We start from the raw sequence: 22,919 nt of genomic DNA on the forward strand, positions 1-22,919 counted from the left end.
GTTGTATAATAGACCAGATGTGAGATTTACATCAGAGTGGTGGCAGAGGACAGAAGGGGGCTTGTGTGTATGCATCTCTCTCTTTGTCTCTCCCTCCCCTTCTCTCCCTCCCTTCCTCCTTTGTTTCTGTGTCTGTCTCTCTCTTTGTGTCTCTCTGTCTCTGTCTCTCCTCCCTCTGTGTCTCCCTCTCTTTGTCTCTCTGTATATCTATCTGTTTCTCTCTCTCTCTCTCTCTCTCTCTCTCTCTCTCTCTCTCTCTATATATATATATATATATATATATGTATATGTATACATATATATATCTATCTATTTTGTCTAAGTGGAAATTACAGGACTTGGCAACTGATTGGATGGAGGGGATGAGAGAAAGTCAAGGGTAGAGGATGACACACATAGGTTTTGAACCTGGGTGATTAGGAGGATGGTGGTACTCTTTTTCCCATTTAATTACCTGGTTTATTTTTTCTGGTTAATATGTATATTAACTTTTTAAATACACATTTCTTTATGAATCATGCTGGGAGAGAAAAATCAGAACAAAAGGGAAAAACCATGAGAAAAGAAAAAAAAAACAGAAAAAAGTGAACATAGCATGTGTTGATTTACATTCAGTCTCCATAGTTCTCTTTCTGGATACAGATGATGTTTTTCTATCCAAAATTTATTGGAAGGATGGTGGTATTCTTGAATGTAAATTTGTTTGTAAAACTTGTAAAAAAATTTTTTTAGGGAAATTTGGAAAAGGGATGGGTGTTGGGGAAAGACAATGAGTTAAGTTTTAAACATGTTGAATTTGAGATATCTACAGGACATCCAGTTTAAGATGTTCAATAGGCACTTGGAGATGCCAAACTAGAGGTCAGAAAAAAGGTTTGGGCTGAATAAATAAAGCTGAACATCATGTCCATAAAGAAGATAATTGAATCAATGGAAGATCATCAAGTAAAATAGTATAAATGGAGAAGAGACTCCAAGGACTTTCTTGGACCAAGAACTGAACTCTATCTGTGTGAACATATACATTTAGTAGGCTTGACCTTGATGAAGATACAGAAAAAGAAACAGAAGGAACAGTCAGACTGGTAGGACGAGAATCAGATAAGAGTAATGAGTATCCAGGGGGTGACTGACACTTTTAGAAGCTGTAGAAAGAAGTCAACAAGCATGAGAACTGAAAAAAGGCCATGTGATTTAGCAATCAAGAGATCATTGGTAACTTTGGAGACTGAAGTTTCAGCTTAATGATGACAGCCCAAATATGGCCTCTGACATATACTGGTTGTATGACCCTGGATAGGTCCCTTAATAGTCTAGGTGACTTTTTTTTTGGTAGAATTGTCATTTTTTAAGATATTAGCTTGGCTTACTCATAAGCACTTGATATTCTTTAAAAAATTTTTTAAATGATTTTTTATTTTTTCCAGATCCATTTAAAGATAGTTTCCAACATTCCTGGTTATTGTTTAACTTGCAGAGAAAATACCTACCTGAATTGGTAGAGTGAGCTTTCTTACTCAGGAGTTCCATGTGAATGAAATCACAGCTCTGGTTGTGTTCAAAAACTGATGGACTCTGAGGGAAGATTGAAGCATATTTTCTACTCTATTTTTCTTTTTTTTTTTTTTTTTTTGGTAACAGATAATGTGGAAATGTTTTGCATAACTTCATATATATAATGGGCATAGTATTTCTTGACTTCTCAGTGAGTAGGGGAGGGAGAAAATTTGAAACTGAAAAAAAAAAAAAGATCCTACTTTTTCTCTAGCTAAATCTTGTTTGCCAGTAAGCACATTTTGTATGTTAGAGAAATTTTATTTTCTTTGAATTTTGTCTCTTCTGTCAATATGTGTCTCTAAAATATTTCATTTCTAAAACAAAAACAAACAAAAATAGCTGATAACTTGCTTAAAGAGACCCTAGCTGTGTGACCCTGGGCAAGTCACTTAACCCCAATTGCCTCAGCAAATAAATAAATAAATAAATCAAAAAAAAATTAAGAGACCTAGATAATATCAAAAATTTTCTCAATTATATTTTGGTTTATGTTGTTCTCTGATTTTTATCTGCCAGTCTTGTTTCTTCAACTACATGCTAAAATTTTTGAGAACAGAAGCTGTCATATATAGCTTTTCAAAAATTTCTCTACAATTTAGTGATGGGAGAGTGTATGTTTAAGTATTTTATAAACTATAAAGTTCTATGGTTGGCCAGGTCAAAGAATAAAGATATATTTAGACATATAAAACCTTCTTTTGAACCTGTACTTCACAATTTATCTCCTTTGACTCAATAGATATATCACTGAGGCAAGCAGATGATTTTTTGTAAGTTTCCTCTTTTCCTTATTTAATATCATTCAGACACCTTCCCTCCTTACTTTCTATTTTAGATGAAGAGGTGACTTTCTCCTTGCCAAAACTAACCCCTCTTCATGGACCCTCAGTCTCATCCCATCCAGTCCAGTCATTTCCAACAAACTGCTCTAGATATCATTCCCACTTTCTCTAATTTGCAATCTTTTCCTATCTACTGTGCTCCTTCCTTTGTGCCTATACACAAGCTTATTTTCCCCATTCTGTAGGGGGCGGGGTAAAGACTATATCCAGAAATATAAACATCTGTAAGGCAAGCAGATGATGTTGCGCCCCAGATTAATAACTCATGAACTATATTGTTGGCAAGGCTCTGGAGTCCTGACATGTTGTGATTTTAAATCTCTTCTTTCCTATGGGCCTCTCAAAATGATGAGTTCGACAAGTTTATCCCTGTAGAATTTTCTTTAAAAACTTACCCCTTCTAAGCTTCTCAGAATGTTAAGGTAGGTAACAAAGTTCACATGGTGAATGGCATTCTGAACAACTGTATTGTACAAGACCTGTTATATTTCATAAAGGGAAACAGACACTTGGATGGGAAAGGACTCAGCATCACGCTGTCAGAGCTACCAGGGGCGTTAGAGTCCCATTAGTTTGTTATTAAGGAGGAAAAGGAGATTTCATAGCGAACGGAAGGAACGAAGACCATAACGTGTCTGAATTCTCTAGTGCTCTTAGAGACCAGGTAGTCTTATTATCTCCCATTACAAAGGAAGCAACTGAGATATAGAGCAGGGAAGGGATTTAAGAGCAAAAGATGTCAGAGTGCATAGAGGTTTTAGAGACCGTTCATCCTAACCCTGCTACAATGGAGAGAAATCAGTTCATTTATACAGAGCTCATATAAATTTTGTAGATTGCCTAATTTTCCTCCAAGAGTGATATGAACTGGTCTCAAGCCCAAAGAAGCTTCTTGGAAGTGCTCATAAAGGATTTTAAAAGGCAAATAAGGTAGAAGAAAAAAATGAGAAAAGAAACCAGAGGTATACAAGAGAGTCAACAGCTTGGAAAAGAAGGGACATCGAGGCCAAGAGAAGGGAAAAGTCTTAGGACTACAGAATGTTAGAACTCTAAAGGAGGAAGATTAAAATACAGAGAAAAGGACTTAGGGTATTTGGATGCCAGATCATAAAGAGTCAACAGCCAGGGCTGAAATTAAAATCTCCACAAGGGTTTCCTTGTTGATAAGGTTCTGGACAGTTCTAACATGCTGTGATTTTAAATTAAGTTTAAATTCTGGGACTTTGAGTTCTTTCATGTTTCTCTCCAGGACCATACTGCTAATAGAATGATTTTTTTTTTTTTTTTTTTTTTTTTAAAGAGACATTTTTGCCTGGACCATTTCCATGATTTTTTGGCTACACTATCCTGAGCAGCTCGGTTAGAGGGGCGGGAAAACCCGGGTCCAGGAGGCTTGCGTTAAAAGAGGGAAATTGAGGCATGGTTCGGGGAAGACCGGAACGGTGCTATGAACGCCCCCCACAGTACACAGATGCACACGTGGAAGACGCAGTTCGAGGCTCGATCCCCACCACAAGCTCCCTTAAGGTTCGTAGAAACGGAAGGAGGCGGGATAGGCGGACAGGCGGGCGTGGGAGCCACAGCAGCTTTCCTTGTTCCCGCTCCCTTTTTATCCAGCCTGCCGTGAGCGCGGATCGCGCACCCTCGCCGAGCAGAATTCGAGAGCGTGGGGCTCGTGGCCGCGCTCGCGCGTGCTCGCTTTCGCGGGGAGGTGCGGTTGTGGGCGGGGGTGGGGCCAGCTCCCGAGCTCTGGTAGGCGGAGAAGGTGGTGAACGAGCGTTGCGGCTCCCAGCATGCCTTGTGGGCGGCGCTCCCCTTTGACCCTCTCTCCCTCACTATACATCCGGGCTCCAGCTCCTCGAGAGAGGAAGATGGCGGCGGCGACGACGAGCGGACCGACTTCGGTGGTTCCCAACGAGTGGATAAAAAACTGGGACAAAGTGGGCAAGCTCGAATTGTGAGTAAGCGGGTACCCGGGAGGGATCGACGGGGCGCGGCGTTGTGCCTCGCGAGTTTTTCGGTTTTGATGAGCCGGTTGGGGGGCGGCATTCTTTCCCTCCCCCACCCTTCCCCTTCTCCCCTAGACGGCGGCCGAGGAGAATTTGTGAGGACTTTCTAAGTCCAGAGGCCTCGGTCCCTGGGCAAATCCCTGGGCCTCCGCCCCGACTCTGGAGGGGAACCCGCTCCCCTCCGATTTTCCAGTCTGTCAAACACGGCCTGGCGTTTCCCGCTCTGTTTCCGCGTCGAGTTCGGAGCGCTCCCTCTGGTTGAGGGCCCGGCTCTCCCTTCTTGTCCCGCGCTCCCGCTCCTCGACCCCACTTTTACCACTCCCTACTTTCATTACGATTCCCATTCCGATTTTGGTTTCTCCCAAGCTACCGTTTTGCTCCCCGTTTCTCTTCCAGGCGCCTCCCTTTTCCCCTTCGCTCCGTTTCCTCCACCCCTCCGGGACCCCCACTGAGTTTCCTTTGCTTCTCGTCTCCCCCCTGCGGATTTTCTAATGCTTCTGTCCCCCCCTGCTGATTTTCTAATGCTAATGTCCCTCCCCGCCGATTTTCTAATGTTTAGTGCTTTTGCCCCCCCTGCCTATTTTCTAATACTTATGCCCCCCCGCTGAATTTTTTAATACTTCTGCCCCCACCTTCACTGATTTTCTAATGCTTCTGCCCCCTTTTGCCGATTTTCTAATGCTTCTGCTCCCCCTTGCCGATTTTCTAATGCTTCTGTCCCCCCCCTTGCCGATTTTCTAATGGTTCTGTCTCCCCCCCACCTAGTTTTCCTGTTCTTATTCTCCTCCAGCCGAATATTCCCTGCTCTTTTCCCTCCCGCCCCCCCTCGCGGAGTTTCTCCAGTTTCTGCCGCCCCCTGCGGAGTTTTTCCTGCTCTTCCCCGCCGCCCCCTCCCACTGAATTTCTCTTAATTTTGATTCTCTCCCCACACCCCCACGCCTTCCCACCACGTTCCTTTTTGCTCTTAGACCCTCCCCCCACCGTTTTTCCCGCGGGCTCTTCTGCCACTCCCTAACGGCGGCCCCCCCCTCGCCCCCCATGGCGTTTGCTCCTCGTTCCCAGTTTCCAGCGACCCCCCTCCCCCACCTCCCCCCTGCTTCCTCGCGGTTCTTTCCCGTTTTCCCTCTGGTTGCTCTCTCTGTCCCATCTCCGGGTCCCCCCCCCCAACCCCCCCTTCTAAAACCTGCTGATCCCTACTATCCTATCTCTCTCCCCCTTTCATTCTCGTCTCTCTTCCCCTTTCACTCTCATTCCTTTCTCTTTTATCCTTTCTCCTTCACTGGAAGTGCCCCTCCTGCGCGGGGTTTCCTTTCCGCCCTCTACCCCTGGGATTCCCTAGCTCTTTTCTTGTGCCCCGGAGCGATTTGCTTTCCCGCCTGAGTAGTGAGTGAGCGCCCGCGGCGGCTTCTCACTGGTCTCCTTTTCTGCTAACGTTCACGGCCAGGGTTCCTTCATGCCAACTTTCTCGAATCTTGGCCGCTCTGGCACCCTGTCATGGAGTGCGCCTTTCTGAGGGCACTTTTTCTTCTTGGCCCATAGTTTGGAGTGGGACGTTCAAGGCCAACGTGTGTGTGTGTGTGTGTGTGTGTGTGTGTGTTGTGTGTGTGTGGTGTGTAGTATGTGTACAGGCGCGCTCGCGATCGAAGACGGGGCGGGGGGAAGGGGGGAGATGGGGGGGTGGCGAAATTAACATGTGACAATTTTACAGAGCTGTCTTCTTGGCTTCATAGTTGCTCACCCTCGATGGAATTTCCTATGTGCCATACCTTCTGATCTCATTTTGTTCACTATGTTGACTGCCGATAGTTTTAGCCTGCTCTAATATGGCAGATGTTAATGGGTTAGGTTTGTCAGGTGCCTTTAATTGATGCCAATGGACAATAGTTTTTTTAAAATCATAAAATACTTCTAGTGTAATATCAGCCTATGTTCCACGTTCACATTCCATTTAAAAGTAGTTTTTTGGTTATTGGAAAAACTTATGGTCTAAAATTTGGAAAACGTGAAGAGAATGACATTCATTCTCTGCTCTTAGAAAATGTTGAAGAACCTTAAGTTGAAAAAATAGGGCATATAACTTGTCACTGACTTTAAATATTTCATTCTTTAATGGAATCTAAAGGATGATCATTGTAAATCCACTTTAGCAGCAGGGTATTTAGAACCATTCTCTAAGCAGTAGACGTTTAATACTGAGGACTTTGTATTGTAAATGACACAGATTTAAGTTGAAAATTTAAAACGAGGTGGCAATATTAAACATTGCTAGAGGAAGAGGGTTGTTTTTTTTTTTTTTTTTTTTTTTGCCAGCTTTGTAATCACTCTGAATATTCTGAGCTTTGGTTGTTAGATGGTCCTAAAATCATAGTTTCTAAACATATTTATAGAGCCCAATGGGAGATTTAACTCCTTCATAAAATCTTTGAGGGCTCTACTACATTACACTGCACAAGGAGTTCAGAGAAAGGACTTTATAGTGATCATTTACCTTATTTTATGTGATTTAATTGCCTGTTTACCAGTTCTGTCTTCTCCATCAAGATAAGCTCTGAGAGGCCAAGTACCTTTTATACTACTTTTTTGCCTCCTTGCCAAATCTTTACAGTGCTGAACATAGAAATATTTTAAAGTGATAGTTTGTGAGTTGATTGTTAGGTGATTTTACTAGAGAACATTGTCTATTTTTAGTTCTTATAACCGTCTTCTAATTCTTTACACTGGTACTTTGCATAGTTGTCAAGTCAACAAGTAGGCAAAGAGAAAGATTGCCTGTGTCCTCTAGGACCTTAACGTTCTAATGGGGGAAACAACAAATAGACAGTAAAATAAGAGTGAGTAAATAAGGCAAATAAAGGGTGGGAGGGAGAGGAGGAAGGGGAAAATGGGAAGGAGAGAGAGAGGGAATGAAAGGTAGAGCCAGGGCATAATGAAGTTTGGAGAATGAGTGATGGCTAAGTGCCAAGATATTTGATACTTTATGAAAATAAGTGTGTACATGTATACACATTCATATATATACATACAATTTGTAATTTTTAAAAGGGCCTCTACAGCATGTTGACTACTGTCTTGGTAAGTCTTTATTGTTAATAATGTAAAAGCAGTTCTTTTATACAGGCAGGGACTCATATAAATTTTATAGATTGCTTAGCTTTCCTACTATTGGGACACTTTGTCTACTTAACAGAAAATGTTCAAGGTTAAGGACAATGAAAGTCAGAACTACCTTTTTTTGGGGTGAAAAGCTCTGTGTAGGTTAGAACTAATAAAAAGCCAGTTTTTTGATTACTTTTCTGATTTTCAGTTCTTTAATTCATTTTTAATTGTTTTCCAGAATGAAACCTTTGCAATAGTTGTTTTGAAAATTCACAGTTATCAGCATTTAACTGTGTGAAGTTAGCAAATTTCTGGAAGACTTTTTTTTTTTTTTGCATTATATTCAAATCATTGTAATAACTTACAGCTGGGTTCTATTATGTAAATAAGAATTGACTACAAAACATGTTTTGTAAACTATGATAAAATATTAAAAATGTAAATATTTCATAAAGTAGTCTTACAATATAAAATGAATTTTTTTTGTGTGTGTACAGCCTAACTTTTTGTTTATTTTGCAAAGCGATTTTTCCCTTTTTTTCTTGGGCAGGACTGATGATGTCTTAAATTTTTTTTTTTTAATCCCTTTTCTGCAAATCTAGACCTTCACAGATTAATGATTACATTGTAGTGTGTGGGAAGATAAAAAGTTTGAGAATGAAATAATGTGTAAAGACAAATGCTTATCACTATCATTCTCAATATTAGCAAATGTTTAGAATTATATCTCAAATGTATTTTCTCTTTTGATCAAACTAATTCAATTCAGCAAGCATTTATAAAGCACCTACTGTGTGCCAAGCATTGTGCTAGGTGTTGGAGAATAAAAATGGCAAGGCCTTTGCTCTAGATGAAATTGTTCTACTGGATTTAGCAGGTTAGCTTTGACTTGATGCCTTTTATTGTTAGGCATTTTATATGTTGTCTCTTTAGAATGTAACATCTTTGAGGACAGACATTGTCTTTGTATGCTCAGCACCTAGCATAGTGCCTGATACAGTCAGTTCTTCATAAATGCTGGTTGATTGTTAATTCATTTTGTGTTTCTCATATTGTTTACCTATTTGAAAGTATTAAGGGTATCTTGTTTATTTTCACATTAAGTTTTAAGTTGTAAGAATTTCATTTTTGTCATGTTTCGTCCTAGAAACATATTGCAAAATAGCTTCACTGGAGATGTTCATGTTTTCCAAATATATTGAGTTTGTATGGCCCATATTTTTGTTTTACTTCTGTGAAATAGAGCTTTTTATAAGTTGATATGGTACTGTTAGGTAATTATCAGGGTTACTTAGAGGAGCAAGCTATGTGTTCTTGTGTCCTAGCTAATTGACTTTTCTACCTTTCTTTTAAAAGAAATTATAATTTTTTTCAGTTGCTAAGCATTTTTTTTTTCAACTATTCCTCCCCAGACTCCAACCCTCCCCTCCCCCCAAAAACCCCTGCAAAAAATAAGCATGGTCAAACAACATACCCACATTCAGTATATTTATTGAATGTCCCCTTTTGCATATTAGTCCATCACCTCTGTCGGGGGTGATGTTTATTTCTTTATCATGTGCACTCAGGAATCATGGTGGATCATTTATTGATTGGAAATCATAAACTTATAACATTGCAGAAGTGAACATTGTTCTGCTAATTTTGCTCATTTGACTATCATTTGATATAGGTTCCCAGGTTTCTCTGGGACTCTGGTCATTTCTTATAACACAATAGTGTTCCATTGTGTGCGCATATACTCTATAATTTGCTTATTTACCAATTTGATTGACAACCCCTTAGTTTCCTGTTCTTTGATATTGCAGAAAAATTTGCTAGAAATATTTTGTGCTTATTAGACCTTTTCCCTCCTACATTTTTGGAATAGGATTCCTAATACTATTATTGCTAGGTGCATGGTTTAGTAATAACTTTTTGGACATAGTTCTTGCTCTCTTCTCTTTTTTCCTCTTTTCCCTTCCTCCCACCCTATTTCCCACCCTATTAAAATAAAATGTAGCAAAACCAACCATCTTGCTGACAGCCTATATAACACTTCCCACCTGTTATCACTTTCCTTCCTAGAGGAAGGAAATGTTTTTTTGATCCATTGGAATTGTATTTGATCAGTGCATTTAATCTGGTTTCTAATGGCATTTTAGTGTATTTACTTTATTGTAGTCTTTCTGTATATTATTCAGGTTCTGGTTCTTTGCTATGAACTAATTCAAGTGATCCTGTGCATTCCTTTTAATGAGAGGAAATTAAGAGATTTTGTGAGTTTTTTCTAAGAAGTATTTAAAAACAGGGCATTAATGAAATGCTTAATGAATGTATTGGTATCTGTCCCTGTTATTAACAATAATTTACCCCTTAGTATTATAGAATTATCCTTGGAGTTCTACTAATTATAGATCTTTTCATATTGCATGAAACATGCAGGTTTTTAGCAGTTTGGTTTTGGAATCTGGCTTCTATTGCTGTATCTTGATTAATATAATTTTAAAGTATCTGCTTCTGAGTACAGGATTTGGGTGATATAGCAGCTGAGCTTCCTTGTGATAGTAAAACTCTAATAGGGGATTCTTGTTCTAGTGGGAGTTAAGGGATTAAGGATTTTCTTATACAAGAAACCCCTTGAGAGAAAGGTTTTCATCTTATGAGCTTTATTTGCAAATGGTATCTATATAAATCTCAGTGTATTTCAAAACAAGTGTCTGGGTATTTTTTAGTTTGTTTTTTAGCCTAGGACTGTGATTTCATTGCTGTGGGGAAAGTAGATAAGGAAACTCCTACTGCTCTTAGAATTTCCTGGAGGATCTGTGAAGCTGTATGACTTGCTGAGGGTCACTTAGACAATCTGCCCCTCCAGACTAAAATAATTTTTTTTTAAGAGTCATTGCAGAATTTTACATCTAAGAGTCACCTTATTTCAGAATAGTCACCTTGTGTGACAATACATTTATTTTGGTGATGCAACTTTGCTCAGAAATATTTTGAAACTTTTGGATTAGTTTTTAGTCAGATATGAACTAGCTCCAAAAAGACAGTCATATTGCTTTGTTTTCTCCCTTAGTAGCACCTGCCCTTGAGAAGCTGAGGAGTCAGAGGAGCTATTTAAATCTTCTATCTTAATAAGTGTTGGACTTTGGGCAAATCTCTTAACCCTGTGTAGTCTTTTCCTTACCTGTAAGATAATTGGACTAGAACTTTTTCCCCCATTCTTTTTAGAAAATTATGAACTTAAACACCAACCTCCTTCTCCCCCCTCCCCCCACATTTCAGTATTTACAGCAGAATGTAAGAGGATTGCAAATAAAATAGTGAATCTTTCATACTGCTTACTTAAAAAATATTAATTTTCCATGTTACTTTAAAACTAAAGCCATTCTAATGCCATCTGCATCTATAAAGACAACTATGGAGACTGAAAATGGATTTAAGCATAATGGTTTCACTTTTTGTTAGTTTCTTTTTTCTTTCTCATGTTTTTTCTCCCTTTGGTCCGATTTTCCTTGTACCACATGACAAATGTGAAAATGCGTTTAAAAGAACTGGACATATTTAACCTGTAACAGATTGCTTGCTATCTTGGGGAAGGTAAGAGAGGAAGGGAGAAAAATTTGAAACACAAAGTTTTACAAAAATGAATGTTGAAAATTGTCTTTACATGTATTGGGAAAATACTATTGAAAATCAAAATAATTCTTTCCCATCTTCTCTTCTGAGCATTTAGGTACATTTTTACAATGGTCCTCTTTTTTGAGGGGCAGGAACATTAATATTTTTAACCCCACCTACACTCTTTCTACCTTTAAAAACAGAAAAGAAAAACAAACATGTCTCTTCATGCATTTTTTGAACTAGGTAATCTTAAGGCTTTATTTTGGTTCTGAATCATGACTGGCCAATAAATGAATCAGTTCAAGAAATAATCAGTTGGGGTGGGTAAAGCTTAATTATTTTTTGGGAAAGCTGTTATTTAGATTAGGATTCACCTAAAACTTTTTCTTGAGTTTTTTTCCCCCCAAAAAAACATTGAAGTGGTTTCTTCACTAAACTGGAAATTTTTATACTGGAGAAGAGAGTACTTAATTTAAAAAATTTTACTGGTCTGTTTTTGTTGTTTACCTTAGTCTTCTTTTTTGGAAGGAACCTTCTCCCCTAGATTAAATCTTCACTTGTGACTAAGGAATGGGCTAAGGAAAAAAATTCTGATATGACAAATTTAAATAATGCTTTAAAGAGATTTATTTTGGTATAAATCTTCTATTCCTCCCAAGACTGGCAACTTGTCTATAATTGATCATTTTATCTTAAATGAAATGTTAAATGTTTTTGGCTAGCCCTTACAACCAGTGGGTGGTTGTATAACCACTTATACCTAGGTCTTCTTGACTCCAAGTCTGGCTCTTTATCAAGTACACTTTTGTGTAATTTAATATTTTATTGAAAGGACAGATGCAAAGCATTATCCTATTTAGGGAGTTTAATTTTAAAATGTGGAATTATATCATTCCTACATAATACTGTAATTCCTGTTTAAAAAAAAGAAAGAAAAATGCACATGTAAGTTGAAAGCTTAAAATGATAAGTATGCTTTTATATTTTGTTGTACTTGGAAGAACTTGGAGAAAAGAGAACAGTGTGTTTTTCTTGGTTCCTAGGCTTTTTTTTTTCCTATCAAAGAGGAAGAAGTAGCCTTTCTCTTTGAGGACTAATAACCCTTTCATTTATATTCTTTGTCACATTTCTTCCTGTGGTTTTTTTTTTTTTTCCCCCTAGGTCTGCTTTATTAGTCATTTCCAGTCTTGTAACTTTTTTAGTTTTTCTTTGTACTTCCTTGCTTTCTGCCTGCAAAGATGTTTAAACAACTCATCTCAGAAAAACCTTTTTGGATCTTATTAACTTTAGTCTTTAAAGACAAAGAGTGGTAGTATGGTTAAGGAGATGGAGACTGAGGGAATCCACCTAGGATATTCTATTTTCTCTTATCTAGTTTTCCTAAGTAGTCCAAAATAGCTAAAGCAGATTTTCTTTTAGAGCGCTTTATGTGTTATAGGGCTATTGGGACTAAGTCCTCTGGGCTCCCCCCCACCCCTTTCCAAAAAAAGCAAACAAACAAACAAAAAAAAACCCCAAACATACTTATGCCTTCTGTTTGAAATGCTTTGTCTTATTTGACATGAAACATTTATTTCACAATCTTAAATAATTCTGGGATAATTAAAGGTTATAGCTTCTTCCTCTGGAGTTGGACTGGATGATGTCTTAAGATCCCTTTCAACTCTGTGATTCTCTGATTGAGTCTATGAATTTCAAAGTATAAGTGATATTGGTATTCTGATATTTTTGTAGGTCATGGGGTTAGAAAATTGGAAGGATTAACTGGAAGGATTCCTGACTTGGGTATGGAGGGTTAAAGAAAGGAGAATGAAAGTTGGAAACTGGAATGTTTGGAAATATTTGAAGATAAATTTTGAATTTTCAAATCTTTTATCTGTGCGAGGCAAGTAGAAACTGTAGAAAGGTTTCATTTGTACTTTAGGGAGAACAGTTATGACAGTTCTGATGAAGGGCTGAAAAGTGGGTATAGTTTAAGGAATAATGATGGCTTCCAGGGTAGGGGCCAACAGTTTTCATATGGGTCATAATATATGGTCACCAAACATCCCTGTCAACTTTCAAATTCTATGATCTCTTGTTTAACAAAGGTGTAGTGGTAAATTAAAATTGTCATGAAATAAAGTTAATTGGGAAGTATTAATGTCTCATAATACAGCTTTTTGTTATTGATTCAAATCTTTGTCAAAAGTTGGATCTATAGTGCAGGCCTGCATGGCCCATTGTGGCCCCATGTTTATCATTCACCGAAATGTTAAGAGTGCAAAGCAGGGTACACATCATTTGAATGTCTTTGTGCATACAACACATAGTATTTATTGGTACTATTTCAAGGATTTTAGATGACCCAAGTTTCCTTTTGGATCAAAATGTATTTTAATTTATGGTCTCTGTTGAATAATCACAGAATATAAACTAGATTAGATAAAGTGGGATTAGCCTTAAGAGAAAGATATCTAATGCAGATCAGAATTTATAGGAATCAATATTTTAGGTTCATACAATCAAAGATTTAGAGTTTTTTCTTCAAGCTGTCTGCCACTTCTTTGGTTATTTGGTCCATGAAAGAATTAGTGTGAAATAATATTGGCTATAGACAAAAAACAATTTAAATAAGAATATAAGAATTCTCTGGATGATAATACAACTTTTTACATAATTTTCAATTTAAAAAAGCATAGGTATGTGCTTTATAACTCAGATTAAAAAGTCACAATTACTTATATTCTTTAGTTCTCCTTTTTTCATCCTGAATCACTTAATACAAGTCTTCCCCATATATATTTTGAAATGTCTACGTATTCATTATAATTTTTGGTAGCAGTTCTGAGAAGTCTTTTTAACAAAAACAAACATGAATAATCAGTATATAATATACATGTACATATGTTTGGAATATGTACAGGCTAGATTATACAAATAATAATTAAGTGCTGCGATTTTAACAAAATCTGATATTTTTATAACACAAAATATAACTAAATTTTATTAGTCAGATTAGTATCTTGCTATGTGAAAGTCCTCTGGAATTGAAAGTCATTCATTTAGTATTTGTATAGCATTAGGTAGTCATCTTAGTTTTTGGATTTCTCTCTTTAAAAAAAAGTAGTAAAACTTGCTCACCCATTAAATATTCTAATGAACAGGGATTAATATAAGTGCAAATGTTAGTATTTGCATATAGTTTTGTATCCATTCCTGGTGTCACTGTATGTGTCCATGTTTGTATGATATTTGGAACACATTGAAAAAAGCAGGTAACTTGAGATATATCCAGGCATATTTAATGTGTCGTCTAATCAAGTTAATAAATGTAATATTTTTATCTTATTTTAGTGTGCAGCTATGCCGAGCCCTCTGTGAAAATAAAACCCGTGAACACTTGATTTTCAGAGGTAAGTGTTTTAAAACTAGTTTGAATTAAAAATTTGATATGTATGATAGTCTCAATTCATTGTTTTGAAATGGTAAAAAGCAGAAATGGAAAGATGACTTATTAGATACAGGATGGCTATTCTAGTCTCAATTTTTACCTGTTCTGACTCTTTTAAACGTTCATATTTTTGATGCTTTTTGAGAATAAGAAAACAACATAAATTAGAGTAACAATTTCACCATGTTTCTTTTGTTGAAGATAACTTTTAGATTTTACTTATATTCTACTTCTAGTTACATCATAGGATGTGGTTGGTGCATTATTACATACATTGGTAATATAATTTGGGTTATATTTTAAATCAGTCCTATGGCATTGGAAAGTTTTTCCTAATGGGATTATATATACCTAGGTTGTCATATTCTAATTCAGCTAGCAATTACTGTATTTTAAATGATCAATAAGAAGTAGAACATAATTAAACCGTTTCAGAAAGAATAACCTTTTTGTCTAAGAAAACTCAGAAATTGAAGTTGTTTTTTAAATTGCTAAAAAAATTTTGTTTACATGATATCTGGGGATTTGTTAAATCAATTATGGTAATCTATAAAAGCAAAGGAAATGTTTACAATTATGACTTGAAATTTTTTTTGGAGTTTCGATTAAAATACATGTTTTCAAAGCAGTAAATGATTAATTTTTTTTCCTGTGTTAATTTGTTTTAAAAGTTATTCCCTGTTTTGAGATGCTTACTTGCCAAATGCCATTTTTACTCCAACTTTTTAAGAAATGATATTTTGAAGCTTTGAACTACTCATTCAGTTTTAGGGAGAGGGAAAAAAAAAAACTTGCTAGATTTTTAGGGAGTTAGAAGCATTTCCTGTAGTATTCCTTATGTAGAACCTTGAATCTTACATTTTCTTGATTTTTAAGACTAGTTTTTTATAGAAGTAGAAGTTATTAAATAATTACAATTTGTATTTCTATTAACAATATATAGTGAGAACTAGATAGTTTATAAAGATGATGGGATAAAGTACACATTGGTATTAACATTTGAATCATCCTTGAATTTTCCTCATTCATCCCCTTCTCTCAACTCACACTGCAATTGGCCCTTATCACTTTTTACCTGGACAGTTGTCATGACCAACTAAATGATTCAATTTATTTAAAACTAGAATTCTTTTGGTTCTAGTACACACTGAAAACGTTTTGAGACTTTCTGTTAAGTTATGATTTTTATTTATTTTTTCTCTTTTTATGGGCAGAGATGTTTCTTTCATGATGGTTATTTGTGCATCTTACCCATAGTTAATTCAAATTTTACTAATTCCTTATTGTCTTTACATTATAAGCTTCACTTCCATTGACTCCCTACCAGATTGAAAACAGAACCCCAAATACTCTACTACATAGCAGAGTATATTTCAACTCCCTTTCATGGGAGAAAAGAAATAAAAGGGAAAACATTCATAAAACTGTTCTTCCATACCAACTCTAAACCACAAGGGAAAGCAATATGCTAGTGAAGGAATAGAAAAACTTAAATTCTTTTTACCAATAGTAAGTGAGAAGAGCAAAATCCTAATACATCTCAGAGGAAGGCGGGGGTTCCCCCTTGCCTTTTGTTACTGTCTATCCTCTTTGCTAGAAAGGTTGGGACAGTGAAGTCGGAAGGGAAGGGGGAATGAGCCCAGTTGTAGCTAATACAGAATTTTCTTGAACATATATATTTTAAACACTATCCTTGCTATTTGCATTTTATAACAGTTTTAGGCACTAGTGAAGGGAAATAGAAATGATAAAGGTTTGGAGAAAGAACTAGACAGAAAGTAAATAGATGCATGAGAAAGCCAGGGTTTTTTGTGTTGCTTTTTTTTTTTAATTCAAATATTAAAATTTATTTTTATTCCTATTTAACTTTTATTTACAATTAGATTATTTTAATAGCTATGTTTTTTTTTAAATAACTTTTTATTGACAGTTGTGTTGCTTTTCAACAAGATTTTAATGAACTGGTAGTTAATGCACTTTAAAAATTTCTTTTAGATTCAGTACTTTAAAAAAAAAAAGGAGTTATTGTCTCAGTATTGATATTTTTACAGTAGTAACTAAAAGAATCTGAAAGATAGTCAAATGTTCCCAAAGAAGCATAGTAATAATGCATTTATGATGTATGTTTTGTTCAATAGATCTGCAGCAAGTTATCTATGAACTATCATATCATGTCATAAGAGGAAATCTAAAGCATGATCAAGCATCAAATGTTCTTAATGATATAATTGTAAGTATATATATATATACATATATATATATTTGATGTTATATTTGCCTTATCTCTGAAGTAAGAGAGGGAACAACTTTGATATGTGGTTATCTTTTGAAATAGAGGTTCTTCAGATTTATTAAATTTTATCTTACCTGTGTGTTATTTGAAAGATGTTAATAACACAAAGTAACTTTGATTATATAGAACTCAAATATTCCCTTGTTGAAGCAAAACAAAACATATTTGAGGAGGAGGTAAAAGAAAAGTAGTATATTATATTGAGCCAGGGTGAAGCTTGCTGAAGGTGAAAACATCAAACATTACCATAGTTAAAAATCTAACCAGTTAAATAATACTTGTAGGTTGAAATTTTAATGACTAAAACCAAGCAACTATATTTTAGACTCTGCTTATAAAATGATGCATTGCTTTGTTCTTGAAATCTTTGGCCTGCTAGTCTCCACTGGTTGTAAATAATATTAATCTGGTAGAAACCAGTTGTTAAAATTTATTTCCCTTTATTAAAGGAATTGATGTACTCTATTTTCATTTTCTTTATTAGTATTAAGGTGTGTTTCAGATTAGAGAATGTTTCTGATTAATTTGGTATTTTATCTGGGAAACTGACTTCTAAATAAATGGTAAGGCTACAGAGACTAAGCTAGTACATACATTTTTAGAAGTTTGCTTACATGTGGTCAGTTCTTGCTGTTAGGGAGTGAAATGAATTAGACTTGAATAAAATCCTTAGAACAAGTTGAAAACTACCTCTCTTGATGTTTCCTGGTAATTGGGGGCTCTTTGTCCCTGTGCAAATTTTTTTTCAGTGCTGCTTCAAGCCAGCTCTTTTTTAAAGTGCTTTATTGGTTGGCAGAGATAGGGGCAAGTCTTCAGCTGCTCCTCAGTCCTTTTGTCTTGATTTTTTTGGATTGGAATAAAATGTATCTGGGGAAATGGGAAGGCCTATACTTTTCTGTATATACTCACACAATGTGAACTGTACTATTGTACTACTTTGTAACATTATACTCATTCTTGTAACATTCTACTCATTCTTCTGGGCACTACTTACAGCTAATGTGTAATATTTTAAAGACTTGATTCTTGTTTTTTGGTGTTCAGGTAAAGCAGTGGAATTAAAACTAAAATGATGACTCTTTTGAAGCTTAGCATCAAAGTAATTGGCAATTTTTTTTTTTCAACCCGAAAATTGGATTGCATTTTTTAGTATTATATGTTTGTTTTTTCCTCTGGGGATGGGGCGTGTTTATAGGAGTAGAAGATTTTTTTTTTTTAACTTACCATCCAAATAAACTATTTTGATAGTGAGGAGTATGGACTTTTTGGGAGGGTTGGGAGTTTTGGTGGAAATCACTTTGTATTTTATTCTTAATGCTGGCCAGGATTGCTTTTTGTACTTGTTCCTTTTTTGTCACGGCATACATACACACTACAACATGACCTGTTTTATATTTTAATTATACAAATACATTTGATTTAGTTTATTTTAGCAGCTTGATTTTTTTTTTTAAGAGTCATGCTGATTTCTATTAGGCCTTTGCAAATAGTTCAATAAAGGTTGATATAGTATTAGCAAGTACTAATTGCTGCTCTTCTACTATGATGGTTACTAATGGAAAAGAGGGTGATAGAATGGAGGTGAAAAATGAGACTCTCCATAGGAAAATACTATAATGTTCCTAAAGTATGGTACTGGAAATGGGGAAAAAAACAAAACAAAACAAGTACAGAATTTCTCCAAAAGTGAAAGACATAAGAGATAATTAGTAATGGCATAAGATGATGGGATCTGGTGTACATAAATATGCAGTATGTATCTTGAAAGAGTAAAGGTTATATAGGACAATAACTGCATGTTAGGAGTTTTTGGTATTTTTAAAAATATTTGATAAAATGTGAGTGATACACTAATTTTTACATAAGTTTGTGTTATAGCTTAAACATGAATTTTACATGAATTTATATAAGAAATGTTTTATCAATAGTTCATTACCATTTTGTTTTAGCTAGATGGTGAGGTACCTTTAATACAAGTGATTTCTAATTTAGGATGCTGTTTGAAAGTTATATTTTTGTTCTGTTATACATTCTGCCAAATTATTTTATGATTCCCATGCTCTCATCTATGATTTCTGTAATTTCTGATCTTTTTAATTTTATGGATATAGGAAATTCAATTGATGGAATTTAAGTGCACATCGATATAGTGGTACCTAGACCTTTCAACAGTAATTTATAAAAATTCACTTAAGGGTGGTGTTCTAATGCCATGATAATTATATCTTCAAAATTTAGGACTATCGTGAGGATATGCCTTCCATCCTAGCTGATGTATTCTGCATCTTAGGTAGGTATCAGTTCTTCAACTATGAAAAGAGCCATTTGGTAAGCTCATAAAATCCTCCCCTCCCCAAACAAAAGATTGTACAATGATTCTATGTATCTAGATAGTTAACTGCTTTTTCTTGGAATTTTGAGTGTTATGAGTGAAGTACAGTGGAAATTGAGGCATTTTGGATTTATTTGCTCTTTTTTGATAGGTAAGACATTCCAAGCAATTTAAAGTTGACTTCAGGCTATCCGATGGAAGTAGTAGCTAGATAATTTACAGTAGTTCAGATATTGTCCCCTCTTTTGTTGTCAGGTTAATATACCTCTCTGAATTTATGATAAGGTCTAAAATTCTTATTTTCCATAAATGTACTTCTTCCTCTTTAATAACTTCTTCTCTAAAACAAAAATAGGTCATTTGAAAAGACTGCTTTAGTTTTGAAGTTGATGTATGTGTGTATGCTATATATATACCTATACACACATCAACTTCTTTTATATATATTATATATTAACATATTATATATTACATATACTTTATATATATATGGCATTGTGGCAGTTGGGGTTAAGTGATTTGGCCAGGGTCCCACAGCTAACTAAAAGTCTAAAAATGTTAAATATCTGAGGCTGGGTTTAAACTTGGGCCCTCCTCACTCCAGGACTAGTGCTTTTTATCCACTGCACCATCTAACTGCCCTTAGTTAAGAGACTTTTTAAGCCAGTGAATAAAGCAGATTTATAAATAGCCAGTTTTTTTACTTGTCCAAGATGAACTTATACCAGATAAAGAAGAGGGAAAAAAAAGAGTACTTCTTTTGCTTTGGTGATCATGTACTAAAGTAGGTAGAGAATCTAACCCTTTTCTTATCCTTTTTTAAAATGAACTGATAAATTTATTTATGCTCAAAAAAAATCTTATATCTGGGACTAAAATTGAGTACATAATTACCTAGTAATGGTTATTAGAAGCTAAATTGCATTTTTACTTATTTTTAACTTTTCAAAGAAAACATTGCACCACTTTTAAACATTTATTTTTAAATAATGTTTATATGTCAAATTTTGAATGACTACTTTGGCTCTTTGTTAAACTTGTTCATTCACACTTCGGTTTAGGATACTTTTGTCTCATGGGAAGTGTATGTTTTGGCCTCAAGAAATGAATACCCCTTGAAAATATCTCTTTCAAGCTGGCAAAAAAAAAGAAAGAAAGAAAGAAATAGAATTGTAATAAGCATATCAGAATGCTTCAGGGTTGTGAATGAGGTTTTGTGTAAAAGAAGTTTAATTTGAGAGACTTTCCAATTTAAAAAAAAAATATCCGATGGAAGTAGTAGCTAGATAATTTACAGTAGTTCAGATATTGTCCCCTCTTTTGTTGTCAGGTTAATATACCTCTCTGAATTTATGATAAGGTCTAAAATTTTTATTTTCCATAAATGTACTTCTTCCTCTTTAATAACTTCTTCTCTAAAACAAAAATAGGTCATTTGAAAAGACTGCTTTAGTTTTGAAGTTGATGTGTGTGTCTATGCTATATATATACCTATACACACATCAACTTCTGGCTGCTTGTCTTGAGCCTGTTGTATAGCTTATTTTGATTTCTTTTGTACCTCCTTAAATTATTTGGGAGAGGTTTAACATAAAGCAAATAAAAATTTTAAAATTGATGCTAGTTTATCATGGACTTTTAGAAATTATAGACCTAATATAGTAACTTTTAAAAAAGTTTTAGTTTACTGATAATTATAATGTTTGGACTATGATACTTTAGTTGTCTTATTGTGTTAGAAATCACTGACAGGAAGAAATGAAAGTTTTTATACTTGAATAATTTGATAAGAGTTCTTTATTTTATTTATATATATATATATATATATATATATATACACACACACATATATGTATGTATATGTGTATGTGTGTATATATATATATATATATATATATATATATATATATAAAATGTAAAATACCTGTAAAATTCTAATGATTTATACCTGTAAATAATTATTTTTCAGTAGATACATTTTTACAAATTTATATTTGGTGTTCTTTTTGGGGAAAATTACCCAATTCATAGCCCTCACAATTCAGTTTTTCAGGAAGATAAATGGGATAGCTATGGAAGTTTTTTTCCCCCTGGGTCTTACCAGGTAAAAAGAAATCCATGTACTCATTAGATACTGGGGAGTAAAACAGGTAGGTGTACTGAAATGGATATTGTATAATAATGGGTGAAAAAAGACTTCAGATGGGGAGAGATTGGGGTAATGGGTTTCCTACTCCCTTTAAACAAAACTTTTAAGAATTAAAAACGGGGAAATGTCAAGAAGGACTTCTATAACAGACCTCTCTGTGCTAAGGAAGATTAGCTAAGAGGTAAAATGATAAGGTTCATCAAAGATTTCTTGTGAGGTCCAAGAACACAGGTTAAATAGGGGATGAAAGGTGACTGCCACAAGAAAGATTTTGCAGTGAAGCCAAAGAAGATGGACCTGAGTCCCAGAAAGGAAAGGCTTTGATTCCCTAGAGATTTAAGGGGATGAAAGAGGTAAGCTTTGGGGGATAGAGGACTGGGAGGTACCATAATATAGTAAGTAATGAGAAAACTGTGACACTTAAAGGTTGAAAGAAGCCAACTGCCTAGAAAGGCTATGGTGATGATTAGAAGTCTTTGGAGAGCAATAGATTTTCTGAAACCTATGTGAAGAGACTGCCTGTAACTCAACTGTTGGTACTTTGAAATTCCCTTACTTTTCATTTGACGATTTGTTGTGAACATTAGTGCATGCATCTGTCAATCCTGGTAATTCCTTAGGTGAATGGTTGAATTTCTTGATACCATCTTGATACCAAAAAGTTGGAACTATTTTTATTGTGTTAAATGCATTATTTAAAAAGGAAGATTAAAAAAAATTGAGTGCTTTTGAGAATCTTGTAGAATTCTCAATTTTCTGACATTAGAAAAATTTTTTATGACTATGCGAGCTACTAGATATTTAATACATTATTAGAGTTTTGAAAATACTATATAATTTTTGAAGCATTGGGGTGTGGATATCATCCTGGCTCCTTGAAGGTTATGCCATATGTTCTGGAGGGTCCTACCATACTAGCTAAGCTTCAGCCTATGCTCATGACAATGGGCTGAGTCTTCCTTTTTGATGATCAGCCAAACTAAGTATGGAGAGGTTCCTTATTAATAGTTTGTCTGCTTGCTAATTAATTCATTGGCTATTATAATTCACTAAGCAAAACTCTGTGAAATGGCCTTCAGTCTTGTGTGGCCCTTTTTCAGTTGTGCACTCGTGGTAGCAGAATGGTAGAAAAGGGAACTGAGAATACTAATTTTAGGCAGTCTATATAAAACATGGTGGCTGGTATTCTAAATCTGATGTCCTTGTTTAGAGTGAATTAGTGGATTGAATATCAATCTTGATACTCTTGCTGTGAATCAAGAGTTCTTAATCTTATTTGTGTCCATTTGGACTCCTCAGAATTAAGTTTTTAAATGGATGAAATAAACTGCATAGGATTTTAAAGGAAACCAATTATTGAAATAGTCATCAGCATTTTTTTCTAAAAAAAATTCCAGATGAATAATCCTTGTGCTGTGGATCTAGAAGAAAGTCAATGGCTTTCAGATACTCCTTGGAGATAGTAGGAATAGAATTTGTGGGATTGATTTTTTTATTTTGTGCCCAAAGGCAACAAAATCATTTCATGGGCTATCTGAGTAACTTGTATTATAGAAGTTATAGTAAATATTAGCAAAAGAAATACCATGAAAATAGTCATAG

The 22,919-nt window shown here is 35.2% G+C and overlaps 1 protein-coding gene across 7 annotated transcripts in view; it reads left to right on the top strand.

Moving 5' to 3' along the window:
- Nucleotides 1-4,177: 4,177 nt before the first annotated feature.
- The window catches only part of THOC2 (THO complex subunit 2), an 83,368-nt gene continuing 64,626 nt past the window's right edge, over nt 4,178-22,919 (top strand). For all 7 annotated transcript variants that reach the window (XM_051968612.1, XM_051968614.1, XM_051968613.1 and 4 more), the window contains exons 1-4: nt 4,178-4,356; nt 14,447-14,505; nt 16,682-16,773; nt 19,075-19,126. In XM_051968612.1, the coding sequence (XP_051824572.1) occupies nt 4,193-4,356; nt 14,447-14,505; nt 16,682-16,773; nt 19,075-19,126 (367 nt within the window). In that variant the 5' untranslated portion in view covers nt 4,178-4,192. The remainder of the gene's footprint in view (nt 4,357-14,446; nt 14,506-16,681; nt 16,774-19,074; nt 19,127-22,919) is intronic.

Source organism: Antechinus flavipes, chromosome X (genome assembly GCF_016432865.1).
Source record: "Antechinus flavipes isolate AdamAnt ecotype Samford, QLD, Australia chromosome X, AdamAnt_v2, whole genome shotgun sequence".
NCBI lineage: Eukaryota > Metazoa > Chordata > Mammalia > Dasyuromorphia > Dasyuridae > Antechinus > Antechinus flavipes.